We start from the raw sequence: 16,601 nt of genomic DNA, 5'->3' as shown, positions 1-16,601 counted from the left end.
GCTTTCCTCAGGCATGTAAGTGTCTTGGCTGAGCATAAGCAATGAGTTACAGTAGGGGAACCTGCTTCCAGTAGAGTACCAAGCATCATGTGAGATAACAGAGTGTGGGGCTGGATGAACACAGCAGGCCAAGCAGCACCTTAGGAGCACAAAAGCTGACGTTTTGGGCCTAGACCTTTCATCAGAAAAGGGGGAGGGGAGAGGGTTCTGAAATAAATAAGGAGAGAGGGGGAGGCAGATCGAAGATGGATAGAGGAGAAGAGAGGTGGAGAGGAGACAGACAAGTTAAAGAGGCGGGGATGGAGCCAGTAAAGGTGAGTGAAGGTGGGGAGGTAGGGAGGAGATAAGTCAATCCAGGGAGGATGGACCGGCCAAGGGGGCGGGATGAGGTTAGTCGGTAGGAAATGGAGGTGCGGCTTGTGGTGGGAGGAGGGGATAGGTGGGAGGAAGAACAGGTGAGGGAGGTGGGGATGAGCTGGGCTGGTTTTGGGATGCAGTGGGGGGAGGAGAAATTTTGAAGCTTGTGAAATCCACATTGATACCACTGGGCCGCAGGCTTCCCAAACGGAATGTGAGTTGCTGTTCCTGCACCCTTCAGGTAGCATTGTTATGGCACTGCAGGAGGCCCAGGATGGACATGTCGTCTAAGGAATGGGAGGAGGAGTTAAAATGGTTCATGACTGGGAGGTGCAGTTGTTTATTACGAACCGAGCATAGGTGTTCTGCAAAGCGGTCCCCAAGCCTCCTTTTGGTTTCCCCGATGTAGAGGAGGCCACATTGGGAACAGCGGATGCAGTATACCACATTAGCAGATGTGCAGGTGAACATCTGCTTGATGTGGAAAGTCTTCTTGGGGCCTGGGATGGGGGTGAGGGAGGAGGTGTGGGGGCAGATGTAGCACCTTCTGCGGTTGCAGGGAAAAGTGCTGGGTGTGGTGGGGCTGGAGGGGAGTGTGGAGCAGACAAGGGAGTCACGGAGAGAGTGGTCTCTCCGGAAGGCAGACAAGGGTGGAGAGGGAAAATGACCTTGGTGGTGGGTTCGGATTGCAGATGGCGGAAGTGTCGGAGGATGATGCGCTGTATCTGGAGGTTGGTGGGGTGACGTGAGGACGAGGGGGATTCTCTTTTGGTGGTTATTGCGGGGACGGGATGTGAGGGATGTGTTTTGGGAAATGCAGGAGACACAGTTGAGGGCATTCTCGACCACTGCGGGGGGGGGGGGGGGGGGGATGTTGCCGTCCTTGAAGAACGAGGACATCTGAGATGTACAGGAGTGGAATGCCCCCACACAACTTACATTATGGTAGATGGTAAGATTTAAATTCAGTAAAATCTGGAATTAAAAGCCAGTCTAGTAGCGACCGTGTTAATTATCATAAAAACCCATCTCATTCATTCATGTTCAATAGGGAAGCAAATCTACTGTCTTAATCCAGTCTGGCCTGCAAGTAACTCGAGGCCCACAGCAATGCGAAAAGGATAAATAGGGTGGTCAGTAGGACTTTAAACTAGTGAGTCGGGGGGAAGGGAAAGTGAAAGAGACAGGGAGTATGGAGTTAAATGGAAAGATAAGCAACAGGATAGCATGTGTACAGGTGGATTTAAGCTCGAGGCAGACTACGAATGCAGCAAAAAGGAAGGATAGCTTAAGACATCTTGGGATTTCCAACCTCTCTAATAATGATAAGAAAGTTAGCATTAAGACACTTTATCTAAATGCTCATAGTATTCGCAACAAAGTAGATGAATTAACAGCACAAATCCTCTTGAATGATTATGATGTGGTAGGCATCACAGAGACATGGTTGCAGGGAGCTCAGGACTGGCAGTTAAACATCCAAGGATTCACAACATATCGAAAAGACAGAGAGGTGGGCAGAGGTATCCAGCTTGATACATTATAATTCAGTGAGTAACACACATTGGATTATAATTCAGTGAGTAATACACATTGCATTATAATTCAGTGAGTAACACACATTAGTTTATAATCCAAGGAGCGACAGAGCGTGGATTAGAAGTGAGCCAATAATTGATGCACACTGAATTGTAAACCTAGGCATTGTTTCATATTTGATTTTGAGGATGAATGGGAATGGCCCCTTTGTCAGTCTCTCCAAACAAAATAAGAGGTGGTTCTGATCAATAGGAGACAAAGAGAAAACTAAAGTAAGTATTTGACTTTTGAATATCACCATCCAGATACGATTCAAGTGCAATACATTCTACAAATGTTTTCTGACCTCAGTTATGCTGTACAGCCTTTGGAACCCTTTAACCCAAATTAAACAGTGTGTTTCAGGATTGGGGTTGTCAATAGTGTGGCATTCATATTTGCATGACCGGAGGCACATGGATTCCACACTCTGTCAGGTTCCCCTTTTCCCATGTGATTCCAATTAAAATTTAAAATACTGGCAACAAGCACATGGAGATGGCTGCCTTCGAGACACGAAGGGCCTTCCTGGACAAACAAGAAGGATCTAATTGATAGCCACAACTTTCTTGCTCAACTCCATTGCCATTAATGTGAAGCGTATTGGGAGCGCAGAAGTGGCGCGTGATTTTCACGTCTAAAATTCACTTGTAAATGTTTCTGTTTGCATTGGTTCCACTTTATTCTTGTGTGCATCATGGGTATTTGTTCAGACAAATTCTGTCAGAGAGCTAAATGTCCTGGCACACCCAGCGTTGATACATGTTGATTGTTACTGGGGAGTTACTTGACTCTGAAAGAAGCAATGCTGGTGTTATTTTGTTCTCTATTAAAATAGTGTCCAGTGTTGTACTTGCTGCACTGTGGGACATCCTTAAGGTAAGGTAAGGGAAACATCCCATCTTGTTTGATCCAGCCTATGTGTGAGTGATTCGAGACCGACAGCGATGGGCTACGAATGTTGGCCTTGCCAGGAATGCCAACAGAGGTAACAAGAAAGGTAAAAAAAAGGTGGCCTTGTACACAACTGCACAAAACCACCTGTAAACAAAATAGAATCGAGTGCCATGGAATCCTCGTACACCACTCACTTTATCTTGAAGGATAGATGTATTTTGTTTTTAAAAGGTGTTGCACTAATAGTATTTGTGACATTTGATGTATAATAAATACAAACCCACTATTGGGTGGCGGGAGGCCCTAAACACCAAAAATATGTCACTGACTTTATCACTGTGCCTCATCCCACCATTTCACCTGATGCATTCAGTCACACACTTCATTTCCTGTGCTTTTGAATCCCACACACTGTGTGTCTCTAGCCTGGCTAAGCACAGCTAGAAAAGTGATACTAAACTGCTAAGTGCTCAGGACAAACTGTACCAGGTGTAAGAGGGCAAGTAAAAATTTCAGCAAACCAGGAAACTTTTACAATGGGATCAGAGACGACAGAATCCCAGTGCGAGTGTAAATTCTGCAACAGCCTATGTAACTATAGGTAACAACACCACATACTGGTGTGAATTTCAAAAAGATACTGGTGTGTCAAATTGGCAGCATTTGATTGCAGGATTGGTAGATGGATAAACAGGAGGTAGATAGATAGATGGAAGGATAGATAGATAGGTAGACCAACAATTCAACACAGCTATGTTTATGTTATGTTTATTGAAACATCATGATGGCTGGTGCCGAATTATGATAATGATAGTGATGCAAATAAAATACATATAGGTTACAACGTGGTCATATATTAGAATTAAAATAAAAATAAAGTATAAAATAATAAAAAGATTGCACATACAGGACTGATCACGATACGTTTCAAACTGCATGTCCCTTCATTTATAGAATAGAAATGAAAGGTTTACAGCACGTTGCATTTTGTGTGAAAGTCCATAGATCTTAATGTGGATCGTGTAAACATAGAACATTACAGCAGAGTACAGGCCTTTCAGCCCTCGATGTTGTGCCGACCTGTCATACTGATCTCAAGCCCATCTAACCTACACTATTCCATGTACATCCATATGCTTATCCAATGACGACTTAAATGTAACTAAAGTTGGCGAATCTACTACCATTGCAGGCAAAGTGTTCCATTCCCTTACTACTCTCTGAGTAAAGAAACTACCTCTGACATCTGTCCTATATCTTTCACCCTTCAATTTAAAGCTATGCCCCCTTGTGCTCGCCGTCACCATCCTAGGAAAAAGGCTCTCCCTATCCACCCTATCTAACCCTCTGATTATTTTATATGTTGCAATAAAGTCACCTCTCAACCTTCTTCTATCTAATGAAAACAGCCTCAAGTCCCTCAGCCTTTCCTCGTAAGACCTTCCCTCCATACCAGGCAACATCCTAGTAAATCTCCTCTGCACCCTTTCCAAAGCTTCCACATCCTTCCTATAATGCGGTGACCAGAACTGTACACAATACTCCAAGTGCGGCTGCGCCAGAGTTTTGTACAGCTTCACCATAACCTCTTGGTTCCGGAACTCGATCCCTCTATTAATAAAAGCTGAAACACTGTACCCTTCTTAACAGCCCTGTCAACCTGGGTGGCAACTTTCAAGGATCTGTGTACATGGACACCGAGATCTCTCTGCTCATCTACACCGCTAAGAATCTTATCATTAGCCCTGTACTTTGCCTTCCGGTTACTCCTACCAAAGTGGAGGTTCAGCTGTCTTGCACTCAGTTACATCCCATATCCTAATACGAACAAGGAGCAAGAGTTAGGTCATTCAGCCCCTCCAGCCCATAATGATGCCAGTAATGATGTCATGGCAGATCTGACTGTAAATTCACATCCACATTCCTGCCTTCCCCTGATAAACTTGCACCTCCCTCATTGCTTAACAAGAGTCTAGCTACCTCTGCCTTAAAAATATTGCTACATTCTGCTTCCAGCACCTTCTCAGGAAGAGTTCCAAAAGCCAACAGTGCTCCATAAGAAAAGGTTTCTATCAAAGTGATATTGCGAGTGCAGCACCAGATAGCAATGAGAAAACTGGAGCAGCAAATAATAGTATGCAGGGTAAGCCATAACAGGCACAATGGATGAGGTGCTGAGGGTACACCATCTGAGGAATGGGGGCCAATACAGTAGCAGGCAGTGCTGAGGCGTGCCCAGCATGGCTGACACATTGTACTAGTGTAAACACCATACTCATGACTGGAACAGTACACTGCGGACAATCTACCCAATCAATTCCAGAGCTCTGGTGTAACCTGTACTTTGTACACTGTGTGCAATCTTTCGGGGGACAACTGTTTAATTTTCTGTCCATTGTCAATCATTGAAATGACACTGGGACAGATCACAAGTCAAGCAATGACATTGGTGACAATAATTAACCAGAGGCTCTCTTTCTTTTGCCTCCCACTTTTGCAGGCTATCCATGAGCACAGATTTCCAGCAGTACAGCTTCAGGATGCCAAACATAGGGTTCCAGAACCTTCCACTCAATATCTACATTGTGGTTTTCGGGACAGCAATCTTTGTCTTCATCCTCAGTTTACTGTTCTGCTGTTACTTAATCAGGTAAGGGATGGCTTCAAGTCAACTCAGCACAAGTGGACTTTCATTTGTACAGCAATAACTAATAGAAGAAGAACAAGCTGCCTTTATAGAGCACCTTAAATGTAGCAAAACGACCCAAGTATGATATCAGACAAAATTGAGCTACATGTTATAACAGGTGACCAAAAACGTAATCACAGCATTTGGTTTAAATCACAGATTTGTCACGGCACAGAAAGAGGTCATTCTGTCCATTTTTTCTGCCCTGGCTCTCCAAGTGAGCATCTTATCCCATGCCATTTCCACTGGCTTCGCTCCCTAACTGTGCTCATTCTTCCTTTTAAACAGCCATCTAATTTTCCTCTGAATACTTCATTTAAACCTGCCCCCCCACTACACTCTCTGGCAGTGGAGACACCAAGATGTTCAGAAAGGGAATTCCAGAACCCAAAATCTAGTCATCATTTAGAATGATGGCAGTGTTAGACCAACCAAAAATGAGGATGCGTGCAAGGGCAGAATTGGAAGAATGCAGAGATTTTGGAGGTTTGTCACACTGCAAGAAGTTACAGGTGGGGCTACATGAGACCAGGAAGGGAGTTGAGAGCAAGGAAGAGCATTCTTAGTTTGAGATTTTGCTGGACAAGGAGGCCGGATAGGTCAACAATGGTGAATGGATCGTTCTCAATACAGGATCAGACACGGGAAGCAAAGTTTCAGATAAGCCCCACAGGACAGGGCAAGTTATCTGGATTCTTTGTACCAGGAAGCTGTCATCCTTGTGAGGGTTGTGCCACCCGCTGTGCTCAGTGTTCAGGAGCAGGAGAGGGGCAGACAAGGGGACCCAGCGGTAATACTTCAGGAGCTGCAGCATTTGCGATTACCCAATGGGTTTGAGGCTCTTGCAGCTTCTCTGAATGAGAGTGAGGGCTGCAGAGTGGATCAGCAAACTGACCCTGGCATCATGGCATAAGAAGTGAGGAGAATAAAAAGAGATGTTGTGGTAGTACAGTGAGGGAGTGTTGTCTGCAGCACAGTGTGTGAAACCAGATAGCTGTATTGTTGAGATAACAAGGTGTAGAGCTGGATGAACACAGCAGGCCAAGCAGCATCAGAGGAGCAGGAAAGTTGACGTTTCGGACCTAGACCCTTCTTCAGAAATGGGGGAGGAGAAGGGGCTTCTTTAATAAGTAGGGAGAGAGGGGGAGGCAGATAGAAGATGGATAAAGGAGAAGATAGAGTCAGAGGAGACAGACAGGTCAAAGAGGCAGGGATGGATGTCCAGTGCTGACGTTCAGGACATCTATTCGGGACTGTAAAGGAGCTTACAGTGGAAAGGTGGACATTCTTCTGAGTAAGTGTGGGTTATAATGACATATGGAAGACAAAGGAGGTTCTGTAGTGACAGCATGAGGAGCTAGGTGCCAAATTAAAAAGAAGCTGAAAGTTCATAATCTGTGTTTTATCTTTGGAACCAAGTGCAATTTGGCATCGGACAACTCAGATTAAAGAAATGAATGTGTGGCTCAAAAGAGGATGTGGGGAGAAGTGTATCAGAGATAATGGGAACTGCAGATGCTGGACAATACAAGATAACAAAGTGTGAAGCTGGATGAACACAGCAGGCCAAGCAGCATCTCAGGAGCACAAAAGCTGACGTTTCGGGCCTAGACCCTTCATCAGAGAGGGGGATGGGGTGAGGGTTCTGGAATAAATAGGGAGAGAGGGGGAGGCGGACCGAAGTTGGAGAGAAAAGAAGATAGGTGGAGAGGAGAGTATAGGTGAGGAGGTAGGGAGGGGATAGGTCAGTCCAGGGAAGATGGACAGGTCAAGGAGGTGGGATGAGGTTAGTAGGTAGGAAATGGAGGTGCGGCTTGAGGTGGGAGGAAGGGATGGGTGAGAGGAAGAACAGGTTAGGGAGGCAGAGACAGGCTGGGCTGGTTTGCGGATGCAGTGGGGGGAGGGGACGAACTGGGCTGGTTTTGGGATGCGGTGGGGGAAGGGGAGATTTTGAAGCTGGTGAAGTCCACATTGATACCATTGGTCTGCAGGGTTCCCAAGCGGAATATGAGTTGCTGTTCCTGCAACCTTCGGGTGGCATCATTGTGGCACTGCAGGAGGTCCATGATGGACATGTCGTCTGAGGAATGGGTGGGGGAGTTGAAATGGTTCGCGACTGGGAGGTGCAGTTGTTTATTGCAAACCGAGCGGAGGTGTTCTGCAAAGCGGTCCCCAAGCCTCCGCTTGGTTTCCCCAATGTAGTGGAAGCCACACCGGGTACAATGGATACAGTATACCACATTGGCAGATGTGCAGGTGAACCTCTGCTTAATATGGAAAGTCATCTTGGGGCCTGGGATGGGAGTGAGGGAGGAGGTGTGGGGGCAAGTGTAGCCTTCCTGCGGTTGCAGGGGAAGGTGCCGGGTGTGGTGGGGTTGGAGGGCAGTGTGGAGCGAACAAGTGAGTCATGGAGAGAGTGTCTCTCCGGAAAGCAGACAAGGGTTGGGATGGAAAAATGCCTTGGCTGGTGGCGTCGGATTGTAGATGGCGGAAGTGTCGGTGGATGATACGTTGTAACCGGAGGTTGGTGGGGTGGTATGTGAGGACGAGGGGGATCCTCTTTGGGTGGTTGTGGCGGGGGCGGGGTGTGAGGGATGTGTTGTGGGAAATGCGGGAGACGGGGTCAAGGGCGTTCTCGACCACTGTGGACGGAAAGTTGCAGTCCTTGAAGAACTTGGACATCTGGGATGTGCGGGAGTGGAATGCCTCATCCTGGGAGCAGATGCGGCGGAGTCGGAGGAATTGGGAATAGCTGATGGAATTTTTGCAGGATGGTGGGTGGGAGGAGGTGTATTCCAGGTAGCTGTGGGAGTCGGTGGGCTTGAAATGGACGTCAGTTACAAGCTGGTGGCCTGAGATGGAAACTGAGAGGTCCAGGAAGGTGAGGGACGTGTTGGAGATGGCCCAGGTGAACTTGAGTTTGGGATGGAAGGTGTTGGTGAAGTAAATGAATTGTTCGAGCTCCTCTGGGGAGCAAGAGGTGGCGCCGATACAGTCATCAATGTAACGGAGGAAGTGGTGGGGTTTTGAACCTGTGTAGGTGCGGAAGAGGGACTGTTCCACGTAACCTACAAAGAGGCAGGCATAGCTGGGGCCCATGCGGGTGCCCATGGCCACCCCCTTTGTCTGTAGGAAGTGGGAGGAATCGCAAGAGAAGTTGTTGAGGGTGAGGACGAGTTCGGCTAGGCGGATGAGGGTGTCGGTGGAGGAGGACTAGTCGGGCCTGCGGGACAGGAAGAAGCGGAGGGCCTTGAGGCCATGTGCATGCGGAATACAGGCGTATAGGGACTGGACGTCCATGGTGAAAATGAGGTGTTGGGGGCCAGGGAATTGGAAGTTCTGGAGGAGGTGGAGGGCGTGGGTGGTATCACAGACGTGGGTAGGGAGTTCCTGGACCAAAGGGGAGAAAATGGAGCCCAGATAGGTGGAGATGAGTTCGGTGGGGCAGGATCTCCGTGACTCCCTTGTTCGCTCCACACTGCCCTCCAACCCCACCACACCCGGCACCTTCCCCTGCAACCACAGGAAGTGCTACACTTGCCCCCACACCTCTTCCCTCACCCCTATCCCAGGGCCCAAGATGACATTCCACATTGAGCAGAGGTTCACCTGCACATCTGCCAATGTGGTATACTGTATCCATTGTACCCGGTGTGGCTTCCTCTACATTGGGGAAACCAAGCGGAGGCTTGGGGACCGCTTTGCAGAACACCTCAGCTCGGTTTGCAATAAACAACTGCACCTCCCAGTCGCGAACCATTTCAACTACCTCAAATATCAATCAAATGCTTATATTTAAACTGAGAATATAAATAGAGAAGAGTATGTATGATCTGGTAGCTATTACAGAGACGTGGAGGGGGACCTGAACCTTGATGTGTACAGCGCAGCTAGAACGGACAGGAAACGATGCTTCCTAATTCAAACTTATCTTTGCTGTGATCTGTGAACTATTTTCTTAAACATCTACCATTCCTTCTCAATGATCTTTGCTGCTAAACGCCTTTCCCAATCCACTCCAGCCAGATCTGCCCTCACTCCTTTGCAAATGCCTTTATTTAAGCTTAGCAAATACCTCCTTCTCAAACTGAATGCTGAATTCCACCGTGTTATTGTGACTGTTTCCAAGGGGAGCGTTTTTTCTGACATAATTTATTAAATCTGCCTCATCACACATTGCCAGATGCAGAATAGCCTGATCCCTGGTTGGATCCACAACATATTGTTCTAGGAAACTGTCTAGAATATACTCTAAGAATTCTTTCTCATGGCCTGTTCTGCCAATTTGACTATCCCAATCGATGTGAAGATTAAAGCCACCCATGATTAATTACTGCCTTTTCTACATGCCCTCATATTCTTCTGATGTATCCACTGTCATACAGTTTAGCTACTTCTAAAGGATCTATTGACTACTCCTGCCAATGTCTTCTGATCCAAGATCATTTCTCGTTGTTGTGATTATTCCATCCCATACCAACAGTGCTACCCCATCACACTTTCTGTCCTGTCTGTCCTTTCAAAAGTTACATACTTATGAATATTTACTTCTTAGCTTTGAACTCGTTGAAACCACATCTCCATATTGATTAAAAAATCATTCACGCAGCATATCTTTGCAGTTAAATCTTCTATTTTGTTCAGAATACGCAATTTAAGAACCGTTCATTTCTGCTTTTTAGCCATGATTTCCCTTTGACCTTGTTACTTGCTGTTTTTCTATCTTTGTAGACTCGTCCGTTCCTGTACCCATTCTAGACATCGTTACCCTGTAATAGCTACCCTGTAATCTGCCATATCCTGTTGCTTTGTAAACCTACATTTCCCCTCTCCCAAACACTTCCTCCCCTCTAATTAGTTTAAGACCCTCATCAAGAGTGCCACATAAAAGTCACTGTGAAAAATCAAAGCTTAGAGCGTTTACGGTAACATTTTGGCATAGATAGAATTGGCTGACTAACAGGAAGCAGAGAGTTGGCATAAATTGGCCTTTTTCAGGTTGGCTAAATGTGACAAGTGGTGTGCCACATGTATGTTTACCTTCAATCAAGGTTCTGCTAATTACCACAGCAAACTATGGTTTAATTTGTATTTATAATTGCATGTTGTAAAAGTGGAATTAATTTATTTAACTGCAAATGCCAACGAAGAGACTTTATTTGGTGTGTGTAGTTCATACCGTTGATGACTTTGATTCATTGTAAATGAAATCATGAGGGAGTACTTTTAAAAAAATTCATTCATGGGCTAATGCGTTTGCATGGGTTGGCCAGCATTTATTGTCCATCCCTAACTGTTAAGAGTCAACCACGTTGCTGTGGGTCTGGAATCACATGTAGGCCAGACCGGGTAAGGATGGCACTTCCCTTTGCTCGAGGACATTTGTGAACCAGATGGGTTTCTCCAGTAATCAACAGTAGATTCATAGTCATCATTAGACCCTTAATTCCAGATTCTTTACTGACTTCAAATTCTACCATCTGCCATGGCGGGATTCAAACCCGGGTCCCAGAATTTCCCGGGTGTCCAGGAACACTGATGTGTTGACAGTGCTTTATTCTGGAAGAGAAACAGTGAACAGAGGCCCCGTGTGCTGGCCCAGGTGGGTGTGAAAGGCTTTGCAACAAAGCAGGAAAGATCTGCTGTGCCCCAGCAATAGATGATACAGTCAGTTATCTTAGTAAAAGCAAAATACTGCAGGTGCCAGAAATCGGAAATAAAAATGGACAGCAGGCCCGAAGAGAGAAACATAGTTGCTCTTTTGAGGCTAATATCTGAGTGTCTATTTTGGACATGAAAAGGAAACTTCTTGTTAGTTACTGCCTGTCCCCACACCCACAGCGGATGAATCAATGCTCCTCCTTTCGAACACTAATTCAGAAAAACGCTTAGGTTAGTAAGGATGCAGAATGGAATCTGAGCAGGGGCTACTCTGCCCATCACAAGAGTACTAGTAGTAGCTGTACGGACCAAGCTGCATTGCTGGTAGATTGGGTCTGCAACAAGCGTTAAAGGAACCAACAAGAGGGAAAAATGCACTAAACCTTGCCCTCACCAGCCTGACTGTCACAGATCTGTCCATGACACTGTCAGCACTCTCTTCTTATGTTGTATTGCTTTCATATGCGTGATTCCTGATGTGTACAAGATGAAAAGCCTCAACTATGCGTCACTTTTAGCAATGTTCAATTCATGAAAGTATCGATAGGAATGACCACCACACAGTCCTTGAGGAAGCTAAGTCTGGACTTCACAGTGAGGATATTGTCCCACGTGTTGTGTGGCACTCTCACTAGGAGCTAAACAGGACAGATCAAGCAACCCAAAACTGGACATTGATGAGGCACTGTGAGCCATCAACAGACCAAGTGGGCCAAATGGCCTAATTCTGCTCCTATGTCTTACGGTCTTATAGTAATGGGCCAAAGGATGTTTTACTGTGCTCTAGATCTCTGACTCTATCTAGACCACAATAAAAACATCTAACCCGACCAATAACTGCCCTCTCAGTCCATTCTCAATCATTAGCAAACTTCTAGTTAGTTTCATTGACATACTCAGGAATAAATTGACGCTCATTTAGGATTCTTCCAGGGCTACTTGGCTCCTGACCTCAATACAGATTTGGTTCAAAAATGCACAAAGGAGCTGAATTCCAAAGGTGAGGTGAGAGTGAGTGCTGTTAACATCAAGGCTGCACTTGACCGAGTGTAGCGTCAACAAGCCCTAGCAAAAATTGAAATTAATGGGTATGATTGGGAAAGTTCTCCAATTGCTTATAGGGTCATATCTAACATAAAGGTATTTGGTTGAAATTGTGAGCCATCAGCCATCTCCACTCTAGGACATCTCTGCAAGTGTTCCTCAGGGTAATGTCCTAGGCCCAGACATCTTCAGCTGCTTCATCAATGATCATCCCTCCATCATAACATCCAGAGATGGGATGTCCGCAGATGATTGCACAATGTTCAGCAATATTCATGACTACCCGGATAGGGATCAGTGTGAGCAAGTGTGAGGTTACACATTTTGGTACCAAGGTACTGAGATAACAAGGCGTAGAGTGGATGAACACAGCAGGCCAAGCAGCATCAGAGAAGCAGGGAAGCTGACGTTTCGGGCCTAGACCCTTCTTCAGAAAGGTCAAGGTACTTTATAGGTGCTACGAAATTAAATATAATAGATATGCAAAGAGAATGGGAGATTCAAGATCATGGATTTTTAAAATGCCACAAACAGGTGCAGAAAATATTCAGGAAAGCTAATGGAATTCTGGCCTTTATATGACTGGAGTACAAGGATGCAGACATTATCCTGCAGTTATACAAAATCCTGGTTAGTCCCCACTTGGAGCACTGTGAGCAGATCTAGGCACCACATCTCAGGAAAGATATATTGACCTTGGCAGGAGTACAACATAGGTTTACAAGAACTCTCCCTGTACTTCAGAGGTTGTGAGGGGACTAACTACAAATTAGGCCTGTGTTCTCTGGAATTTAGAAGATTAAAGGGTGACCTGATCAAAGCCTTCAGGATATTAACAGGAAAAGACAGGGAGATAAGGATAAACTGTTTCCATTGATTGGGGATTGTAGAACTAGAGGATATAGTCTGAGAATGAAGGTCAGACTGTTCAGGAGCATTATTAGGAAGTACATCTATACACAAAGGTTGGTAAATGTTTGGAACTCTTTCGCAATCAGCACTAGTTGCAGGATCAGTTGTTAATTTAAAATCTGAAGTAGATTCATTTTTGTTAAACAAAGGTATTAACACATATGGACCAAAAGCAAATTTATGGAATTCAGGATAACAAAGTGTGAAGCTGGATGAACACAGCAGGCCAAGCAGCAACTCAGGAGCACAAAAGCTGACGTTTCGGGCCTCGACCCTTCATCAGAGAGGGGTTGGGGAGAGGGTTCTGAAATAAATAGGGAGAGAAGGGGAGGCGGACTGAAGATGGAGAGAAAAGAAGATAGGTGGAGAGGAGAGTATAGGTGAGGAGGTAGGGAGGGGATAGGTCAGTCCGGGAAGGGTGGACAGGTCAAGGGGGCGGGATGTGGTTAGTAGGTAGGAAATGGAGGTGTGGCTTGGGGTGGGAGGAATGGATGGGTGAGAGGAAGAACAGGTTAGGGAGGCAGAAACAGGCTGGGCTGGTTTTGGGATGCAGTGGGGGGAGGGGACGAGCTCGGCTGGTTTTGGGATGCAGTGGGGGGAGGGGAGATTTTGAAGCTTGTGAAGTCCACTTTGAATTCAACCCGAGATTAGGCACAATCTCATTGCATGGTGGAACTGGCTGGGAGGACCGAATGGGCTACTCCTGTTCATACGGTCCTGTGTTTAAGACCTGGATAACATGCAGGCTTGGGCCTGATTTCTCTCAACTTGCCTGGATGAGTGCAGCTCCAACAACCCTCACAAAGTTCAATGCCATCCAGGATAGAACAACCCACTTGACCATCTACCCTCCACCACCACCCCACGGTGTCAGTAATGTGCACCATTTACTTGAGGGATGGGGGCCTTGTGGTGATGTCATCGGATGGATAATGCAGAGAACCAGACTAATAGAACAGTACAGCACAGTACAGGCCCTTCGGCCCTCGATGTAATGCTCCGAGGATGGATTAATTTCAGTACAGCTTCTGATGGAATTTAGAATCATTTGGGAAATCTGGAAGATAAAGCAGGTCTCAAGAGTTCTTACGGTGCAGTGGTAGTGCTCCTACTTCATAACCCAAGAGTCCTGGGTTTGTGTCACACCTGCCACACAGGTGTGTTGTAACACATCTGAGCAGGTTGAATAAAAATACCCTTAAAGCTGGTCTCAGTGATGATCCCATGAAGCTACCATTGATTGTCATCGAAGCACATTTAGTTCTCACATGTCCCTTTGAGATGGAAATCCAATGTCCTTATCTGGTCTGGCCTGCGTGTGACTCCACAGCCATGTGTTTGATTCTTAATTCCCCTCTGGAAAGATCCGCAGTGCAAAGGAAATTAAGGATGGGCATCCTACAATGATCTCACTAGGATTTCCACACCTCATCACGGAATGTAAAGGAGAAATGCACTGCAGCATCTCACCAAGAGTCCTTAGGCAGCCCCTTCCAAACCCCAAACTCTATCACCAAAAAGGACAACAGCAACAGGTACATGGCAACATCAGCACTTGCAAATCCCTCCCAAGCCACTCTCCATCCTGACCGGGAAATATACTGCTGGATCAAAATCCTGGTATTCCTTTTCCTGCACCACTATGACTGTCCCTGCATTTGGCCCCCTCTCGTTCAAGAAGGCATCCCTCCACCACCTTCTGATGGGCATTTGGAGATGGGCAGTGAATGTTGGCTTTGACAGCACTACCCACAGCTGATGAAAGAGTTGGAACAAACGGCGACCGAGCTCTTTGATGAGGGTGCAAGGAGGTTCGTGTGAAGCCTGGAGCTGTGAGCACAGTTGACTGTGCTGTAAAGTTCACTGTGTCAACAAACATGGCATTGAGTCCTTCTCTTCAAACCCTTGGACTGAGTTGACACATTACACTGGGAGGCCTTGATATAAATGACGCTCTCAGATGTCACAGCTTGATTTTCTAGGTCTGTTAGTGTCGCAGTTTGAAAAACAGGTTCCAGTTTGTCAGCGTCAATCAAACTAACCCATCCCGTCCCTGTGCATCATTCTCATTCTCTTAGCAACAACAGCTTCTCCTATTACTGATTGAGTAAGGTCAGCTGGACGGATGCTTCATTGAGGCTTGTGTAATAAAGCATCCCATGCTCGATAAAAGTTAAACAGTATCTTTCTGGTTAAGCTTTGTAATCATTAGCCCGTTCTCAGATGCGGTGCTGCTCGCTTCTCCTTAGTGGTATAGGGAGCAGAGGCTCTAAAGCCGAGCTCAACGTATCTAGTGAGTGCAAGCCCACCATGGCATGTCGTGAGATTCATTACAGATGCATTTAGGGGCCTAGATAAGCCTGTGAGGCAGAAGGGAATAGAAAGATAGGTTGAATGGATGGTAAGAGGCTCTTAAGAAGCATAATGACCCAAAATCAATCCATTCAAGTTGCAGTTTCCTCCACCAAACGCTTGCACATCTGACACTAAACTGGTTTCAGTTTCTGTAGTTGCTGGGTTGCTGTCAATGTGGTGCTGCCACTGACCATTCCAGGCAGAGTCATTCACACTGAATCTGTACAGGGGGTATCTGTTTCAGCCACCACCTCTTCATCACTGCCACTGCACAACTTAGCTTGTATCCCAGGTCACGAGACTCATTTTGTTTTGTTAAGCCCCTATCACTCACAGTGAGATCTTATCGCATAAGGGTACAGTGTAAATACAGGAGTTGTTGTTAAATTTGACAAGCAAGTCACATTAGGAGGTATCAGGATAGAAGGTCAAATGATTAGTCAAAAAATTAAGTTTAACGAGCGGCTACAAAGGAACGAGAGAGCTAGAAATAAAGGAAAATTAATGACGTAATTTTGGAGCTTAGAATCTCAGCAGGTGAAGACACATCTGCTTCTGGTGGAACATTACCAACACTTCCTACATTCTGAGGTTTACCATTGACCTGAAATTGAGCTGGTCCAGTCACATAAACATAGTGGCTACCACAGCAGGTCAGAACCTGGGAATGCTGCAGTTAAGTCCTGACTCCTCAAATGGTATTCTCCCCACTTGCCCAGGTAAATGCAGCTCCAACAATCCAGGACAAGGCAGTCACTTGAATTAGGACCATATTCCACCACATTCAGCATTCATGCCCTTCACTACTGCTGCTCAGTTGCAGAAACATGTGAATACCACCATCCTGTCTTGGAAATATATCATCGTTCTTTCACTGTCACTGGATCATTGTCCCAGAGTTCTGCCCCAGAGGACAAGACAGTTTAGGTAGGTAAATGTCATCACCTACTGAAGGACAGTTAGGAATGGGTAATAAATACAGGCCTAGAATGATTTTTTTTTAAAAATTAAACTAAGGTCATATTACTCTTTTTCAAGCTGTTTGGATAGCTAGAGCTATCATGTAGCGCATAATCACAGAGACTTCTCCATGCCTTGGCTAACATGC

The 16,601-nt window shown here is 45.9% G+C and overlaps 1 protein-coding gene across 4 annotated transcripts in view; it reads left to right on the top strand.

Moving 5' to 3' along the window:
* Positions 1-16,601, top strand: part of rnf24 (ring finger protein 24) — a 150,919-nt gene that overhangs the window by 80,782 nt on the left and 53,536 nt on the right. For all 4 annotated transcript variants that reach the window (XM_059650291.1, XM_059650289.1, XM_059650296.1 and 1 more), the window contains one exon: positions 5,333-5,482. In XM_059650291.1, coding sequence (XP_059506274.1) covers positions 5,340-5,482 — 143 coding nt within the window. In that variant the 5' untranslated portion in view covers positions 5,333-5,339. The remainder of the gene's footprint in view (positions 1-5,332; positions 5,483-16,601) is intronic.

The sequence above is a fragment of the Stegostoma tigrinum genome, chromosome 1, assembly GCF_030684315.1.
Source record: "Stegostoma tigrinum isolate sSteTig4 chromosome 1, sSteTig4.hap1, whole genome shotgun sequence".
NCBI classification, from domain to species: Eukaryota; Metazoa; Chordata; class Chondrichthyes; order Orectolobiformes; family Stegostomatidae; genus Stegostoma; species Stegostoma tigrinum.
The sequence above is the reverse complement of the archived record's forward strand: the minus strand, read 5'-3'. Positions and strand labels throughout refer to the sequence as shown.